Genomic DNA, 19150 nt, shown 5'->3' with positions numbered 1-19150 from the left:
TTAGCACCAGTTACATTAAACCCACTACTGTGAAGGCACTGTGTGAACGACATAGGAAAGGCTGTATCTTAGACATTGAAAGATAGCATAGACTGACCTAAATACTAATTGCTTCAACTTTCCACAATTTAGAGAAAGTAAAAATGCCAGTCTGTGTCATTCTAACAACCACATTGGTTTCCTTTTCGTTGTGCTTCTAATGTAATGTGACAAACAAAATTTCATGATGTCCCATATTTTGCAGTCATGGCCAAAAGTTATGGCAGTGACAAATTTTGTGTTTTGCAAAGGTTACTGCTTCAGTATTTGTACATAATTTTTCCATGTTTCTATGTATACTGAAAAACAATGATAAACATATCATAAGTTCTGAGGCTTTTACTGGCAAAATAAAATGAGTCAACATTTATAGTGTTGACTCTTGTTCTTCATAACCTCTGCAATTCACTCTGGCATGCTGGATATTAGCTTCTGGGCCAAATCCTGACTGATAATGATCCATTCTTGCCTTATTAGTTCTCAGAGTTGATTAAATTTGTTGGCTTCTGCTTGTCCACTCGCCTTTTGAGGACTGACCACAGGTTCTCCATGGGATTGAGATCCGGGGAGTTGCCTGACCACAGATTCAAAATTTCATCCATTTGATTTTCCAGATGTCCCAAACGGACAAGGGAGCTTCATCAAAGAAAATAACTTTCCAACACTCTTACTCCCTCCAAAACTTTCAGTCCGTCCTTGATGTTTTGTTTTTTTTGGAAGATAAGTTTTTTTTCTTCTTTGATACAATTGCCTCCTTTTCCAAACCCTCTTCGTTGTCCAAAGTCTTCGTTTCACTGTGCGTGCAGATGCTCTCACACCAACCTGCTGCCATTCCTGAGCAAGCTCTGCACTGTTGGTGACACGATTCCGTAGCTGACTCCTCAGGAGAAGATGGTTGCTGGACACTCTGGGACGTCCTGAAGACTTCTGAAGATAGCTGTAGTATCTAAGCTCTCTGGTCAACCGATGGATCTGGATGGTGATCTGATTATGCCCTCCACTAAAGTCCACAATCTTGGTGTTCTACATTTACATTAATGCATTTAGCAGACACTTTTATACAAAGCGACTTACAGTGCATTCAGGCTAACATTTTTTACCTAACGTGTTCCCTGGGAATCAAACCCACAACCTTTGCGCTGCTAACGCAATGCTCTACCACTGAGCCACAGGAACACCTCTGTTGACCTGACCACCTCTGTTAAACTGTTCTCATTGATTCCACTCTTTCATTCAGTGATCACATTGGTACAGTAGTAAAGACATCTTTTTACCACCTGCGTAATATCTTGCATATTCGATCCTCTCTCAGTCAGCAGGATGCTGAAACTGTTATACTTGCAATCGTCACATCTCAACTAGATTACTGTAATTCACTTATTTATGGCCTGGCAGCTAATAGTATTAAACGACTACAGTATGTTCAAAACTCTGCAGGGTCGCTTGATTACCCACACAAGAAAGCACAATCACATTACCCCAATCCTCTATCACCTTCATTGGCTTCGGTTTCTTTGCGCATAAACTACAAGATACTAATTCTCACTTATAAAGCTCTCCATAACCTCGGTCCTACATATTTATCTGACTTACTTCTGCCTTATGTTCCTGCCCACACCTTATGATCTTCTAGTGAGGGATTCTTAGTCACCCCTAAATTTCGTCTGGTGACTATGGGATCTAGAGCTTTCAGTGTTGTGGCTCCCAGATTGTGGAATGCTCTTCCCCAAAACATCCGTTGAGCATCCTCCTTTCCCTCCTTCAAAAACCTCTTAAAAAACACTTTTTTTCTCTCTGAGAATTACTTTTCAGCTCTCAGTCTGTAATTTGTATCCTGTTATGGATGCTTATCTACATTCTCATGTATCTCTAATCTAACTTTGTAAGTGTTCTCTGTATATTACTCTCAGCTCTTGCTATGTGTTCTGTCTTCTGGCTTTGATGTTAATCTGTTTCTGTTCCTTAAACCTGAGTTTTAAAGTCTTGGGTCTTTGAAAAGCACTATATAAATAAAAAATATTATTATTACATCTTCAATGCAGTCGAACCTCTCTCCATGAAGTTCTTGATGATCCAGTAAATGGTTCTTTCAGGTGCGATATTCTTTGTAGCAATTTCCTTGCATGTGAGGCAATTTTGATGCAAAATGATGATGGCTGCACGTGTTTCTTTGGAGGTAACCATTGCTTACAAGTTCACAATGATTCACAATGAGGGAAGCGCTTCTTCCCTCCTTTTATAGCAATCAGTCTGCTCTTACAACCTAATTAGTATGATAGTGATTTTTTTTTTGTGAAAGTGATGTGACATACAGCCAAGTATGGTGACCCATACTCAAAATTCATGCTCTGCATTTAGCCCATCCAAAGTGCACACACACACATCTGATCACTCTACACAATGATCTAGAAACAATGTGAATATGTATCAATTAATGCTATAAACATCACTGGATGAACACCACAACAGCTTAAGCAGCAAACTTTGCAAAACACAAAATTTATAACACTGCCACAATATGACATTATTGATATATTCAGTAATATTTTGTAAACATTTGGTTGCATTCCCTTTAACAAATAAGGAATGCTTCTAAACTTTACAAAGTCATATAGAACAAAACTGAAATCGTATGCCCTCTTAACGCAAGCTTAAACCGTTCATGGCTGGGAATGGCGGCAGCCATTTTAGCTGATCTGACTCTCCGCCACACACATCAGATCAACAAAAAAATTAATTACATTTATATTATCTTATCATTAAAACCAGCGATCTAAAATCAGAACTACAACCTGCTAATATAATAAACATGATAACAAAATTTGACAATGTAAATATAGTTAAACTGACCATACCCTTGAACTGATAGCAATACATTTTTATTTAATTTATAAAAAAAATAACAAAAAAAGGTTCTACCTTTCCCCCAAAATGTAGTCATTGGTTCTGTCGGTTTCGACCCATTTAGTAAACAGCTCAAGTGTAATCCATCAGTAACTCCAAATACACCATGGATAGATGTATTCTTACATTAAAATAATAATTAATAATGTATATAGAAACAGAAAAGGTGGTTCTTATTCAATTAAAATGGCAGTCGTTGTGCTCTCCACCCACTGACAAGCAAACACCTGTAGGAGGCCATAAAGGAAGGTTAGCTTTATGAGGTAATCACACACAGACATGCTACAACAACTGAAGTGATTGATGGATGTTTCTTTGCAAATAGATCACTGGGATCTTGGACACCTGTTCATTTGACAGGAACAAATAATGGAGCAAAACGGAACTTCAAAAGCATTAATGATTCAATGAGAGCACCTATTAAATTTAGTGCTTATACATAACCACAGCCCAGAAGATCATCGGCTGCCCACTGCCCTCTTTGGAGGTCTTATTCAGCTCTCACTGCCTCAGTAGAGCAGCCAACATACTTAAAGACCCGTCCCACCCTGGACATCAGCTGTTTGACCGGCTGCCCTCTGGTAGACGTTTCAGGTCTATCACATCACAGAAAAACAGACTCAAAAACAGCTTCTACCCCATAGCCATTCGTGAACTGAACACTGCCAAACAATCTACATAGACTCTCTGTCTTTCTTGATCACAATACCACTGAACATTGCATAGATGCATATAGTATTTTCAACTGTTCCTCGTTGGTTTACATTTCAACTGTACTTCTGCACTACTGTTTTTACATTTCAACATTGTATCATATTGTATCTTTTTATTACATTGTCCTATTGTTGTATATATTTATTTTTATTAGATCCTGCATGTTTTTAATTAATACTGTTCCAATACTTTTGATGTTATGTGTGAATAACACCAAGGATTGCTACTTAATTTCGTTGTACTCTATGCAATGACAATAAAGGAATCTAAATCAAAAAATTACATGCAAGATGAAATGACAATGACATCGAACATTTTCTAAAGATAGTCTTCCCTCAGAAATACAGTGATATAAAAACACTCACGTCTCATTTTGATTTTTAAATGTGCATTACGTGCTCATGTTTATTCAATGAAGCCTTTTGGAAAATCGGTCATTTTTGATATTGTGGCGAGTGCCACAAATAAATAAATGTATGGCAAACACATCACACAGCACAATTATCTGAGCCCAACATAGGTCTACTTATCACCTTAACTTTAACTCTTGCGTTTGTAGCTGGTGCCATAGCCAGACTGATAAACACAGACCGGAAGTTAACTTTGGGCCAGGCACGTGCGCCCGATGAAACCATTTTATATATTTTCAAGAACTGTTTCAATTTATTGACTCAATTTATGAAATTATCATATGGTCTAACCACATGCTAAAATTAGTAAAAAAATTTCCTACACCTTTCATTAGACTTTACAATACATTTGAGTGTATACATCTTGCACATTATTGGGGGGAAGCATCAAAGGTTATTCGTTGTCTTCTATTGAGTCTATGGCAAACCATAGACCCACATATAAAAGAAACACTGATAGAAGAGTCTGAACACTAACCATAGCAATTTCATAGCAATTGGAATCTCGAACTCAATCCCTCTAGCATCACCAATTGCCCAAAGTTGCACTCATGTTTATGCTAATAACTTTTGAACCATGAGGGCTAAAATCAACTCCCCACCCACAGTGAAATGAACTAAAACAAATAACCTCTTTGACTCTGCTGAGACATTCACAAAGCTGAAAAATAAACAGCTACTTTCTCCAGGATCCTTTGGAAGATAATTTCATTCATTCAATAAGCCCTTTTCCAATGTTTTGATACCAGGACAACTGTATCTCCATGAGCGTCAATTTATGTCAGACAGTATGGAGAAAATGTTTGACATAAAGCACAATAAAAAAAAAAAAAGAAAAGAAAAGAAAAGACAAAAAAGATTGTGACTTCAATTAAAATCTTCCACCATGGACAGTACAGGTTACTGCAAGTTCGGAGCTTAAACATAAGTGATTTAGTGACTTTCTGTTGTCTCTGCTCATTTTTTTGATTGGTAGAAATTTGAATATCCACTTATCCAAAAAAATAGAATACTACTCTCCTATAGAATATGCTTATATTACAACTTCACAAAGTTGTGCATACGTGGTGGAATGCCAAAACAGGGGAGGGGTGTCAACACATAAATTATGGAAAAATTATTATTATTATATATTTCAGTTGTATACTGCAGATTTTTGATGTTTTATTCATTTTCATTCATTATTTATATAGATGTTGCCTGTGTACCCCATGTCATGTTTAACTTTATGCCACAACAAAAAATATCACATATTTCAGAAATTAAACAATTAATTATAAAAAGAGCATTCAAATCATTGTATGTGTAAAATTGCATTATGTACTTTTGAATAAATTTATCATATATCAAAATTATTCTATTATAGTTCATTAACATAGCGGATAAAAGTGTCTTTATATGCATCTTACAGTGACTTCAACATGGCTTTTCCAACCAGGATGTAGAATGATGTTTTATAAAATTAATATTTAGATGATAATATTCCTGCCTGCCACTTTTAAGGCCCATTCACATCAAGAATTAACTGTAAAGAGAAATATAAAATTAACTTTATTGGCATCCACACCAACAGACAGTAATGTTCTGTTTATTATAAGCATGTGCTGCATTTTTGTCATCTTCCTCTTCAAATGCTCAAACTCTTTTAAGTCAAATGAATTCTTAAAAAATTCTTAAAGGGACTGTTCAACCAAAAATGAAATAGCATTCTGTCATCATTTACTCACCCTCATCAAACCTCTAAGACTTTGGTTAACCTTCAAAACACAAATTAAGATATTTTTAATAAAAATCCAGGTAATTTCAGATTTAAATAGAATATAGCCATTGTAACGCACACACAAACTTCAATGTTAACCATATGTGTATGTACATGTGTTGATCACTGTTTAAATGTGAATGAAAACCCAAATTAAATCTATTCATTTTATCTAAGCAATTTTACCTCTTCACAAAACTTGGATTAAACTGCCAGATTAATATGGATTTGTTTTATAAAACCTTTATGACTTTTTTGGATCTTTTAAGTTTCTTGTTACCTGTAATTTCAATAGAGAAACTGAAACCTCTCAGATTTAATAAAAATATCTTCATTTGTATTTCGAGATTAACCTAAGTCAACATGTGGCTGAGTAAATAATGACAGAATTTTATTTTTGGGTGAACTTTATGGTTATACTTATCATCCTTGATGTGAACAGCCCTTTACAGCAGCAAAAAATCTTCATGTATCTTCACATGCTGTGGCTCTGAGACGTCACTGCTTTAATAGGACAAACACCAGCATTTATTCTCCTCTGGAGGTGCACAACTTTATTCAGGCTTCCAGAAAGGCACTAAAATCAAAATGATGGAGGCTAGATGAGACTCATGAGGAAATACACATAGCAGTCCGAGAGAATATAGACAGAACATTCCAGATATAACAACACAACTGCACAACAGCACACAGTTAGCTACAGCACTGAACATATCAATCTAAGAGAGGTTGAGATGCGTTTATTTGAGTGTGTTTCATCCTTCATTGTGCAGATTCTTCAGAGAGAACACAACCTCCAGCTACAGTTCATGCTTTAGTGTCTCCTCCTCCTTCTGTTTAAATAAATATAATGAGGTGTGGTGGTCCCTGGGAAGCCACTCTGACAGGACTAGTAAACTCCATCATGTCAAGGAGCGGCCGGGTTAAGACGATGACGTTCCCATGACTGCAATGGCTCTGTTCACAGTTCGTCTTTGTAGTACCCTAACTTGGTGTTGGACATCTCCTTCCGTAGCTGCATGACCTCCCAGAACATCTGCTCTGCTTGGTAAAACACAGCAACATATACGTGTTAGAAGGGAAACTTTCATAAGAACAAACTTATGCATTTTTACATTTACCACTGTTGCAAACAACATAACAATATAAAATAAAACAAATTGTAATTCATTATTTCTAATTGAAAAAATAAATAAATAAATAAACACCCTCTTTCAGGGTGATAGCAATGTTTGACTCATGAATGAGCTGATTATTTTTAAAGAATCTGTGAATTATTTCACAAATTGCAATGAATGATTCATTCACTAATTGTACTAATTGATTCGATAGTAGCTGTTCTCCAGTCAACAACTCATTGATTTAATGATTCAGTCAATACGAGTCTTCCTCTCTCCTATTTCAAATCATGTAATACTGCTAGGTTTGTATTTTTGTTACATCTGTTTTTATGTTATAACCACACTTTTACACAAATTTTGTTTCTCTTCATTTTTAAATACTATATGGTATTTTTTACTTAACTTTGTTTGCAGACTTGAAGGGATACTCCACCCCAAAATGAAACTTTTGTCATTAATCACTTACCAATTTAAGATATTTTGGATGAAAACCAGGAGGCTTGTGACTGTCCCATAGACTGTCATGTAAAATACACTGTCAAGGTCCAGGAAAGTATGAAAAGCATCATCAGAATAGTCCATCTGCCATCAGTGATTCAACCATAACATTATGAATTGACAAGAATACTTTTTGTATGCGAATAAAACAAAAATAATGACTTTATTCAACAATTTGTCTCCTCTGTGTCACTCCACATCAGCATAGCACCATTTTTGAGAATCTGAGCTGTACACAGGCAGCGTACGCTCTTCTGTGTGATCCACACTGCAAGGATACGTTTTCTACATATATTTACGCTTTGATTTGAAAGAAAACAGCGCATCAGTGCAGCGCGGCTGACACAAAGAGCGTAAGCTGCCTCGGTACAGCTCATATTCTTTAAAATGGCGGAGTGACACAGAGGAGACAAATTGTTGAATAAAGTCATTATTTTTGTTTTATTCGCATACAAAAAGTATTGTCGTTACTTCATAATGTTACAGTTGAACCACTGATGGCAGATGGACTATTCTGAAGATGCTTTTCATACTTTTCTGGACCATGACAGTGTATTTTACTTGCCAGTCTATGGGACAGTCACAAGCCTCCCGGTTTTCATCCAAAATATCTTAAATTGTGTTCCGAAGACGAACAAAACTTTTACGGGTTTGGAACAACATATTTTCAAACTATAAAAAACAAAAATTTTACCACAAAAATTAAATGTTCATTAAATAATCAGTAATTACAACTGATATTTTAGTAGGTTGAAGGTTAATAAAGTTTTTGATATTGTATGTTTTGGTAATAAAATTTATGCTTATATCAGATGATGCCAACCCTGAAACAACATACAGAACTACCAAATTTTGCTATAAATTTGATTGCATCATATAATAATTACTGTTTATAGTGTTCATCGTCTGTTTGATTATGTCTTGAATTGATTTTTCCATACATTTCTGCCATATGTCCATAAACTGACAGTCACCACTGATAAGCTACTACTAAATACTGTAGAAACTTAATTTTCTGTAAAGTTGCTCTGCAATGATCTTTTTTAATATAAATGATTTTTAATATCGTAAAAAGCACTATACAAATAAACTTGAACTGAATTGAATATTAGATCAGATGAACAAATGCAGTTCACCGATCAGTACTATTTACTTTAAATACTTAAGTACATTAAAAATCAAGTACTTCCATACTTTTCCTTGACGTAAAAAAAAAAGTACTTACGTTTTTACTCAAGTAACGTTTTGTTAGGATATATGTACTTTTACTTGAGTACTTGATTTGTTTTTATGTTCCTAAAGTACTAAATACTCAGTAGTTTGGTGCTAATTTAAAGTGTTAAAGTCACCTGAATGTTGTACACTCACAAGATGAAAACTGGTTCGTACTAGTTTTGTATTTTCTATCTTTCTAGTATTTCAGTTGTACAGGGAAGCAGGTTATCTCTCTCAATGTATTCCACCAGGCTTAAAATTACACGACCAGCATGTTTCCCTAAATGTCTAAGAGTCTTTGTAGATACCAGAAACTGTAGATTGCGCAGTGTAGTTTGGCAGTAAATCCAAACTACACTGCAGTAAATCATCAGAAAAGTAACTTTTTAGCAGAAGCAGAAAAGTTATTTCTTAAAAAAAAAATTATAATAAAAAAAAATTGAATAAAGCATTTATTGGTAAATACCTTACATCAACACATTCAGTTGAATATACGATGATTTAATACTGGAACACCAACAATTATTTTTATATTTAAAACTAAAACAGAAACTTACATGAAACTTACAGAAATCCATGTGGAAAACAGCATCAAGCTTGGATGCTGATATGTAGTTTTGAATGATGTGACTATAAGGGAGATTAATTATTAGCTTACCATCTTGTTGTTTGACAAGTCCTTGGAGGATGTAGCGAATGTAGGTGAAGAAGTTGCAGACAGATGTGATCTGAAGTAGGTAGAGAAGAAAAATGACATTTGTACAAACCTCACTACTACAAATGAGAACAATGCTATGATAACATTCAAAGTATAAAAACGGAATACTTAAAAGCTGACATGGTGAATCTGAAGCCTGTCATATTTCAATCAAAAGAAAAAAGTAAGCACATGTAAAAAAACAAAAAAAACAAAGCCTTGTAAAAGATTATAGAGAATTATGATTCTTGATGATTGGCTGAAACTGTGTCCCCTTTAAAGAACACTTATTATTTAAAGAAAACTCTTCAGCTCTGCCCATGGCATGCCTCCAGGAGCTTGACTGTTTTCGGAGAGAATCGTAAAGCCTTATCTTTCTTTTATAAATCTGATAAAACTAGAGACTCTTCAGAGATATGATGGATAAAATACTAATATATAGGTACTCAACATTAACATGAGATTGGCTGAAACGGTGTTTGTTTTGTCCCCTTTCATTTCTCCAGAATGTAACACACCTCTATCACATTCATGCCCAGTGATTAATGGTACTCTTATTAGGCACAGTATTTTATTTCTAAGGTTTTGTCCCTGTCTTATATCAGTCTCAGGTGTGACTTCATGTCAGTTTTTCTCGAAAGAGTTTTTAAACTAAATTTGCTGAAGTGAATATAGATGACTGAAATTTGTTGCAGACTTTCAGGTCCCTTTGCAATTGCTCTTTTTATTCACTTGCTCGATTTGGTAGGATGGTCTGATGTTAGAAGTGCCAGGGCTATGCCATACATTTTCTGATATTAATTAAGTTGGCTCGAAAAAGCTAACTTACTGATCTGCTTTTTAAGTTTCTTCTTCTTCTGAGCCAAACTTTAGTCAGTATCTCCTCCTAGAGCTTTCAAGCTACTACTTGAAAACACATGTCAGAACTTCCGACTGTTCTGAAATTAGTTGCTTTGATTTTTCTAAACGATACAACTTCAGGTTTTCATAAAAATGAAGATTAAAAATTATAAAACTCCCATAGATTTACATTGACGGAATGTTCAAATGAGCAAAGACTATTCAAACTCCAACTGACAAAAATCAATCAATCAATACTAATCATGCTATCAACATGTTATCAACATGCTAACATATTAATCATGCTAGAAACATGTTACCAACATGCTAATCATACTAAAACATGCTAACAAGATGCTAATCATACAGAATTAATACAGAATACTAAATAATCCATTTTTCTATGCACTTTTTTAATGTCCATTGCACTAGTGTAAATGATGTTCATATTTTCTGCTTATAGTGTACATACACTTATTACATAATCTATCTGTATAGGATGTTCATAGTACACCTATCTGTATATCATGCAGATAGCATTTAAAAATCTGTAAATTATGTCCATAATACTTATCTGTATATTTATTGTAACATTGTAGACACTGTATATCCTGTACTTACTGCTTATTGCACTTCTGATTAGATGCTAACTGCGTTTCGTTGCCTTGCACCTTACATGTGCAATGACAATAAAGTTGAATCTAATCTAATCTTAGAAACATTCTAACTAAAATTAGAAACATGCTAACAATACACTAATCATGTTAAAACATGCTAGCAACATGCTAAAATATGTTAGCAACATGCTAATTGTGTTAGAAACATGTTAGCAACATACTAACAACATATATCTAATCAATCTACCTAAACTTTCTAAATTCAAGCTTTTACAACTGCTTCAAACTTCTAGTTAAGGCTTTTTCAAGCCAACTTCAAAGTTTGCTCAAACTTTACTCATCTAGTTTTAAACTTTTAATACATTAGATTTTGACATTCAAAGCATTAATTCTGCAACCACTGAAATACTCACCCGATAACGGCAAAACGGAGATACGTAATAATAGTTGCTGGAGTCGCCAAACTTGATTCTGTGCTTGCAGGTTTTGGTTTGACCACACAGGGCACATTTCCTGCACAGTGGGAAAGAGATCCAAAGCTTTAAGAACTATATTATACTCCTGAGCCATTTAGGAGTGTAAACTAACACTTTGGTGAGCAACGAAAATGAAGCACACATAAACAGGCACTGAGAAATGAACTCCCTGAAACACAGGCACTAGGGAAATCAAGACAGGGATCGGGATACAGGGCAGCACGGGTCAGATCAGGAGGACTGAGGGTCTTATCACAATTCACTTACACAAGAGTCTGTACCATCCTGCCACAGGAAGAGCTCATCGGTACAAGAACAACAACAAAAACAAAAAAATCAACAAAAAGACACAAATACAGAAAGAAAGAATGACGAAAGAAAGTCATGCTGACAAGCTGTTCATGTTCATACATGATCTACACAACATTTTTAGGAACAATGGAATAAAAATAAACCGCGACATTAGAGAAATGAAGTAGTAATGGATCTGACAAACTTTAAATACATGTCTAATAAAAACATTTTGGTTAAATATAAATGAATGTATTTTTTTTTATAATAATTACCTATATTACTGTGTAAAAATCTCTTCATATGTGTTTTCTCCTGCAGCATCAGTGTTTGTCTATACCTTTTGTCCTTGTGTGTAACTCTTTAGTGAAGCTGCCCAATGTTCATGACAGGTCCTGTAAGGTTTGTGGTTTCCCAGCATGGGTAACACTTTACAATAAGATTAATTAGTTCATGTTAACTAAATAGTTAACTAATGTTAACTAAGCATGAAGAATACTTCCAAAGTATTTATTAATTTTAGTTGATGATAATTTCAACATTTTCTAATGCATTATTAAAATCAAAATTTGTGCTTATTAACATTAGTTAATGCATTGTGAATTAACATGAACGAACAATGAACGACTGTATTTTCATTAACTAACATTAACAGATATTAATAAATACAGTAATAAATGTATTGTTCATTGTTTGTTCATGTTAGTTAAAACATTACCTAATGGAACCTTATTGTAAAGTGTTACCAAAACAAATATACTAAAATGTATTTGAAATACAGTTATTTTGTGCTAAGCATACATTTACATATTTATGTGCCTAATAAAAAATACCCTGCAATTGTACTTTTGGTATACTAAACTGGCATACTTAAAGTCTGCTAAATTTCATGCTTGATTGTGCGGAAGTAGTGCCGAGGTCCATCTAAAGATATACTTAAGTATATTTGATTGTGCTAAAGTGAAACTATTGCAAGTATATGTCAAGTACATTTTTAATATCTTGGATTTAAAGACTGATATCATGCAGAGATCATACAATCCTTATTAATAGTGATATTAAAACACATTTTAGGTATAATATTAAGAAATGTGCATTGTGCAATAAAGAAATACTCCAAATAAAGTTTAATTATAATTTTATATCAGTAAGTCTTTTGTGATATGTCAATAAATATTTTAACAGATATGAAGTATACTTAGTATGAAATAAATGCATTTTAAATAAATCATGGCAAAAGGTTTTTTTTTTTTTTTTACTAGGGGCATCTTCAGGGTGGTACTACATTAAAAATTAAAGATTAAATTAAAATGTAAAAATTATCTTATTTTCTCACTCTTATTTTATTTATTTATTTTAAGAAAGGCTAAATGTCTTACGAGAACAATAATATATGTTTACAAACAAAGGTAACTTTTAATCTCATCAGTAATTACATTTGAAGACACTGTAATAGCCTATTTACAGGATACTTGGTTCATTCATATTAGGAGAGCTGAAGATTTATAACTACTCTGTTCACTGATTAATGGAGCAACAAGCCTAATGTCAAGCGGCTTTGAATTCAGCCACACTCACTTGGGTCCTCCACACTCAACAGCAGATGCTTTGACCACCGGCAGCGGCTGGAATCCCACAGGCTCCACGCTCAGTGTATTCTGCTCCACTGCCTCCAGGATCGCTGATCCGAGCTGGGATAACACAAACTATACATCAGTCATGCACAAATCAAAATACACATTTAAAGAAGTTTTCTAAACTGCCATTTGGAAGGCCAGATGATTTAAACATTTTTTACTAGTTTATTTTAATCATTACTCATAAACTAATCCCTTTCTTCCCAACCTTTGGTTAAACATTTTTGTTTATAACTGAAACAAATATGTTATTTTTATTCTGTTGTTCTATTCAACAGTATATGGCACAAGGTTACCTATATTCAGGGGTTACAGCAAAAAAAAAAAAAAAAAAAAGAGCCTGAACTTTTTTCTGGGGCTTGAGGGTTGCGGGGGCAGACACATACACAGGGTTATTTGGCAAACAAAAAAAGAAAAGAAAATGATTTTCCTTTTCCTTTAGGTTACTCACTACAATATGGTGCAAACATATGCAACCTTTAGGATGCTTTTGATATCAAGTTTTGCTGGTTAGCTTTGTCCTTGACAGGGTACAAGATGACCTACAATCTAAAACTTTCTGAAATTAAATACTAGGAAATTAATATAAAATAGGAAATATACAAAGACAGTTTACTACAAAAAAACTTCAGTTCTGTTCAAATAACAACAACAAAAACATTAAAATGGTTCAAGAACTGGTAACTTAAACAAGGTTTGTACAGATACTGCCAAATAAAATTCCAGGGCAATTTTTAAGGACTTGCACTACTTTTTTGGTTTTCAAGGACTAAAATAAGATCTCACTTATTAATCAATATTGTTATTATCTTTCAAATTCTAATAAATAAACAAATAAAAAACAAAATGGTACAAATAAAGTGCAGCACATGCAAAGAATGCAATGACTGTGGCAACTTTAACATTTGAAAGGATACTATGGCGAAGTTATCGCTTTCCTTATTCAAACTGATTTATTTTTTTCATGAATAAATGATTGACCTGAAGAATGAAAGCTATGTCATACACTTGGAAAAGTATGAGGTTTATCAAGCTCATAGACACTAGGGTGTGACAATACACTTAGGTCACAAGGTGAGACAACATGCAGATACTTGGCTCACTATAACCAGACAGTGTTTTAACTTTAACTTTAAGCCCTGTATATTATATTTAAGTAAAAAAAACTTCTTTAGGCTGGCACAAATAAAATAAATACCAATAAATGTAGTTCCAAACAGAACATTTAACTTAATTTGCACACATTTAACGGCAAAACATGTTAACTGCCAGTTAAAATTACTATGGATGTTTTATTCAATATAAACATATTTATTGAAATTGGTTTATGCTCTAATATATACATACATACATACTAATTAGAGGTTGATTGACATTGTATTTTTCTCATACTATAATAATGTCTTTAAAGAAAGGCAATAAAAATGATTGTGCTGTAAAATCTACATATTCACTCTTATTCACTATGGGGTGACAGAGAGAAGTAACAAAAGTATATATTGTTTTTGGAAGATAAAGTTTTTTTCTTAATAACTAAAACACCAATTTATTTATTTATTTATTTTGGTCAAGCTGTACATCTACAATATGTGTATAAATATATAAAGTTTGATTATGTCACCTTAAATTTGCTCTGTTTTGTTCTAGGCAAATGCTGCTCGAAAGAGAATTATATAATCTTAAAATTAAAAAGTCCCCTTGTACACCTTAAGTGCAATTATCAACTTTTCCATTAGTTACATGCAGCATAAGTGCACTTCTTAATTAGGAAGCTTGACTGTAGTTAACTACTTCAAATTATGAGCAGTGTGTAACTTTGTAAACAAACAGTTTCATACTTGACATTAATGTTTTCAGCAATTCATTAGTAGATTAAACCAGCAGAGAGCAGCTGTAGATCTAAATTATTAGCCCAGATTCTCAATGATCAACTCAGCTGTCACACTTATATAGCTCATTCTAGCTAATCATTTACAGAAACTAACATCTATAAAATAATAACAAGGAGGTGCTCATAAGTTCTACAGAGGGATGATAGCAGAAGCATACCTCACTCTTAGAAAATGTCAGACATGGGTAGATGTCTTCTCTGTAAATGCGCTCGAGGAAGGAGCAGCTTCTCTCCAGGGTTGGCTCCTCTTTCCAAACTTTGAACTCAGTGAAGAGCAGTGAATCCACCTAACAAACACACACACACCCGCACGCTACTTAACACTGACAACTATAACACTACTTTTATAGTCCATTTCAAAATGCTGGATGAGATGAAGATGATCACCAAACTTTCATGTAAGTTTCAGGCTGCTCCTCACACTTTTATTTTATATTGTGTGGCTATATTTTCTGTAGAATTGAGAAATGACTCTTCTCCTTCTGCTCCCAGTGTTTGTGGGGTTCCTCTAGGTTCCATTCTAGGTCCCATCTTGTTTTTCCTAAATTTGTCACCACTTGGTTATATTTGTCAAAAACACAATGTTGCTTATCACTGTTACGATGACGACATGCAGCTTTATCTTCCTTTGAAGGTAAATGATACAGTAGTTTGATGGATTATCTGAATGACATCAAAAGATTAACAGAATGTCTTCAGATTGTTCTCTGAAGAAACATGATCACTATACGATTAGCAAATTTAATAGGCTTTTATTCACATATAAACATTCATCAATGAACATACTAGGGGTGTAAGAAAATATCAATACACGCGAGTATCACAATATTTTGTTTGGCGATACTATATCGATTCCCAAAAACACAATATATATATATATATATATATATATAGGTATATATATATATATATATATATATATATATATATATACCATGTACTTTAGTCACTCTTAAATGTGTTATTTGGACAGTATGCTCGGTTTGGTGTATAGTCAGAAGGGACACTGGACATATTCTTTGGAGATTCACCTACATGTAAACTCTTCAGATGAAATACATGTTGATGCTTGAGATTAACAAGACATCATTGTTGACACTGAATAAACCCCAGGAGTATATGGGAAATGTCTCCAGGTGTGGGAGTGATGTTACACACAAGGACGTTCATGATCAGATACAAACCTCTTTACACTCACGTACAATGGGCTGTGTCACTGCGACCTCCTGGTGGCTGCCCAACATGGCGCTGCTCGTGCTCTTGTTGCGAGCGTGGCCTTTCTTAAAGGGGGCTTTGGGTCCGGGGGGCATTTCCTTACAGGGGGATGTGGGAGAGGTTGACAGGACCAGAGTCTTCAAAGCAGCCACTTCAGCCTGCAGAACATCAATCTAAATCCAAGGGGAAAGACTTGTGAGACTTCAGATATTTATACACAGGGTTGGGGAGTAAAGAAATACATGTAACATCATTACATATTTAAAATATGTATATCACTTAATATTAACTTCTTGTTTTTGAATTGCATAAATCAGTATCACATTTGCAATCATGCTTATATTTGGGAAAACAGCACTCTTCTTCCTCTATTGATATTGCTTAACTATACTATATGTTATAAATACAGAAAAAAGCAATAACTCATACAGACAAACCTCACTTGCACTGCAAGTGCTCATGTGGCCTGAGAACAGTGTTTTCAAAGACTGAGAATAACAAACTTTAAGATGCCTTTTCAAGGTTAGATGTTCCTTTAAAGTCGAGAGAGGTTTTGTTGCAGGAAAAAAAAATGGCATTGCACAGTGATGTTACATCCCTTTTCACATTTGTAAGTAGAACTATTTTCATGCAGCCACAATTTATAGCAGCAATAACTATATTGTGAAATGTACTGTTACTGTGAAAAATATGACTATTAAAATAAGAGTAATATTAGAATTTGGTCATATGTCCTACTTTTAATGCTAGAGCTATAGGGCCAGATTCATTAAGCAGGGCAAATGAAGCAGCCAGAACATTACCATAATGACCAACGCAATCTACTAAGAGCAGCAAAAATTAGCAACTGTCGCAGCCATGTCAAGCCAGGGGCGTTTCTAGCCTTTCAATAGTACAGAGGCACAGGCCCTTCAAGGAAAAAGTGTGCCCATATTTTGATATTTTTTTTAATACTGTATTGAATATAAATGGTAGGGATGCATGATAAATATTGCACAATATTTAATGCGCATCTCGTCAGTAAGGCCATGGAACAGCATTTACTACACAGAGCCGTTGTTCACTGACAAGCTGCGCAAAACCACGATCATATTTTGTACATGTTTTGTGCAGCTTGTCAGTGAACAACGGCTCTGTGTAGTAAATGCTGCTCCATGTGAAAGCATGCACGTGTAGAGATTTACCACTGATTACAGAACTGGCTTTACTGACGAGATGTGAATTAAATACTGTGCCGATATTTATCGTGCATCCCTCATAAATGGATATAAATCGGGATTACCTGCAGCACAGAGTCTTTCACAAGCTGCATACAGAATAAAGAGCTGCTTCGTCATTGACAAACAATAGATGACATTTGCAAAATTTGCATTTTGTTTTCTGTCTTAAAAACTATTTTGTGGCTCTTTCAGTGTAAGAAAATGACTCAGTGTGTGAGTGAACAGTCTGAATGAATCAAACTTAAACGTGAACAATTTCAGACCTTTTTGCAAACCCGTTTCTTAGGTTGAAAGAAAAAAAAACAAGACATGACTTAATTGCTGAAATATTACCAGAAATATGTTTTTCAGATCAGTATACAGTAATCTTCATTGAAATGTAAGTAATATTTTACTGGGGCACAGTGATATTTTACTGGCGCTCATGCACCAGTAAAAAGGGTCTAGCAACGCCCCTGAATAGAGCACAAAAGAGGTTAAGACATGTTTTTATGGGGTGTTAAATAGCTGTGCAATAAGGTCAGACACAAAAATAACTGCATCCACAGTTGTGTGTGTTTTTAGTAAATCTTCACATTTGCTGTTAGTAAAGCTGGCCCATAGGATGCTATAAATATATAACCACAGTTTAAGTTCAGTCTTTTGTTTTGGTGACACTGACAAATATTAATGGTTTAGTTTGTTGATGATTAGCTTTGTTTCTTCTCTGAAGTTCACTGTATCTCTCTCATTTAGCTAGTTTATTTCTAATCATGTAGAAAATGCAGTCTTGGCATTTAGCCTTGACAAAACAGTAATGTCAGCATAACTCACCTTTCCCAGCGCCTCCTTTAGTTGTTTTTCCGCAGTGGCCTGCTTCAGGTTTGCTTCGTGCACCATCTTATGAGCCTCCTGTTGAGAACGTCACAGATAAGATCCACATTAAACTCAAACTCATCTGAGAATAACCCACACCAAGAGACACCTCTACCACACCAGACCAGACCAAACCAAACCAGAGGCACCTTGCAGAGCAGTGCTACAGGAGGACTTTGACCAACAGAAACAAACAGAAAGAAAGACATGAAAAAAACTAAATATATATATATATATATATATATATATATATATATATATATATATATATATATATATATATATATATATATATATATATATATATGAGGAAAGTATGAAATGCATAACAGAGAAGGGCAAATGAGACTTCAGAGCAGGTTACCTAAACACTCAGCACATCTGGATTCATGTAATGTGAAGATCAACATAATGTATGTCATACTTTGACCCTGTCCACACAATTACAGAAAAGTCAATTGAAGTATTTGGATTTGGACACTTGTTTAGTTAAGTAGGATTCTTTAACAACTTTTAGAAAATTTGATTGGTTTCTGATTCACAACTCAATTACAAGTCAATTTTGCTAACCACGCCAAGTTTCTATTGATATAATTGCTTCATTATAATGGCTATCATAAAATCAGGCTTTCATGACTAATTTATTGAATATACATCCCCATATCCCCAAAGCATTCTTCTGTCCCAACGTTTTTTGGAGTTTGTTGCAGCCATTAAAAATCTAAATTTGTTGGCGAAACATTTGGAAAAC

At 34.4% G+C, this 19150-nt stretch overlaps 1 protein-coding gene across 5 annotated transcripts in view; it reads right to left on the bottom strand.

Annotated features, from left to right (window-relative positions):
- Positions 1 to 6353: 6353 nt before the first annotated feature.
- LOC109083073 (RAB3A interacting protein (rabin3)) overlaps positions 6354 to 19150 on the bottom strand; it is a 32511-nt gene continuing 19714 nt past the window's right edge. For 2 of the 5 annotated variants that reach the window (XM_042744661.1, XM_042744667.1), the window contains 8 exons: positions 18358 to 18435; positions 16294 to 16497; positions 15268 to 15396; positions 13160 to 13272; positions 11558 to 11575; positions 11228 to 11327; positions 9319 to 9388; positions 6354 to 6870 (listed from right to left, as the gene is read on the bottom strand). In XM_042744661.1, coding sequence (XP_042600595.1) covers positions 6788 to 6870; positions 9319 to 9388; positions 11228 to 11327; positions 11558 to 11575; positions 13160 to 13272; positions 15268 to 15396; positions 16294 to 16497; positions 18358 to 18435 — 795 coding nt within the window. In that variant the 3' untranslated portion in view covers positions 6354 to 6787. The remainder of the gene's footprint in view (positions 6871 to 9318; positions 9389 to 11227; positions 11328 to 11557; positions 11576 to 13159; positions 13273 to 15267; positions 15397 to 16293; positions 16498 to 18357; positions 18436 to 19150) is intronic. The other 3 variants (XM_042744662.1, XM_042744666.1, XM_042744665.1) reach the window with 3 other exon arrangements.

Source organism: Cyprinus carpio, chromosome A4 (genome assembly GCF_018340385.1).
Source record: "Cyprinus carpio isolate SPL01 chromosome A4, ASM1834038v1, whole genome shotgun sequence".
Lineage (NCBI taxonomy): Eukaryota > Metazoa > Chordata > Actinopteri > Cypriniformes > Cyprinidae > Cyprinus > Cyprinus carpio.
The sequence above is the reverse complement of the archived record's forward strand: the minus strand, read 5'-3'. Positions and strand labels throughout refer to the sequence as shown.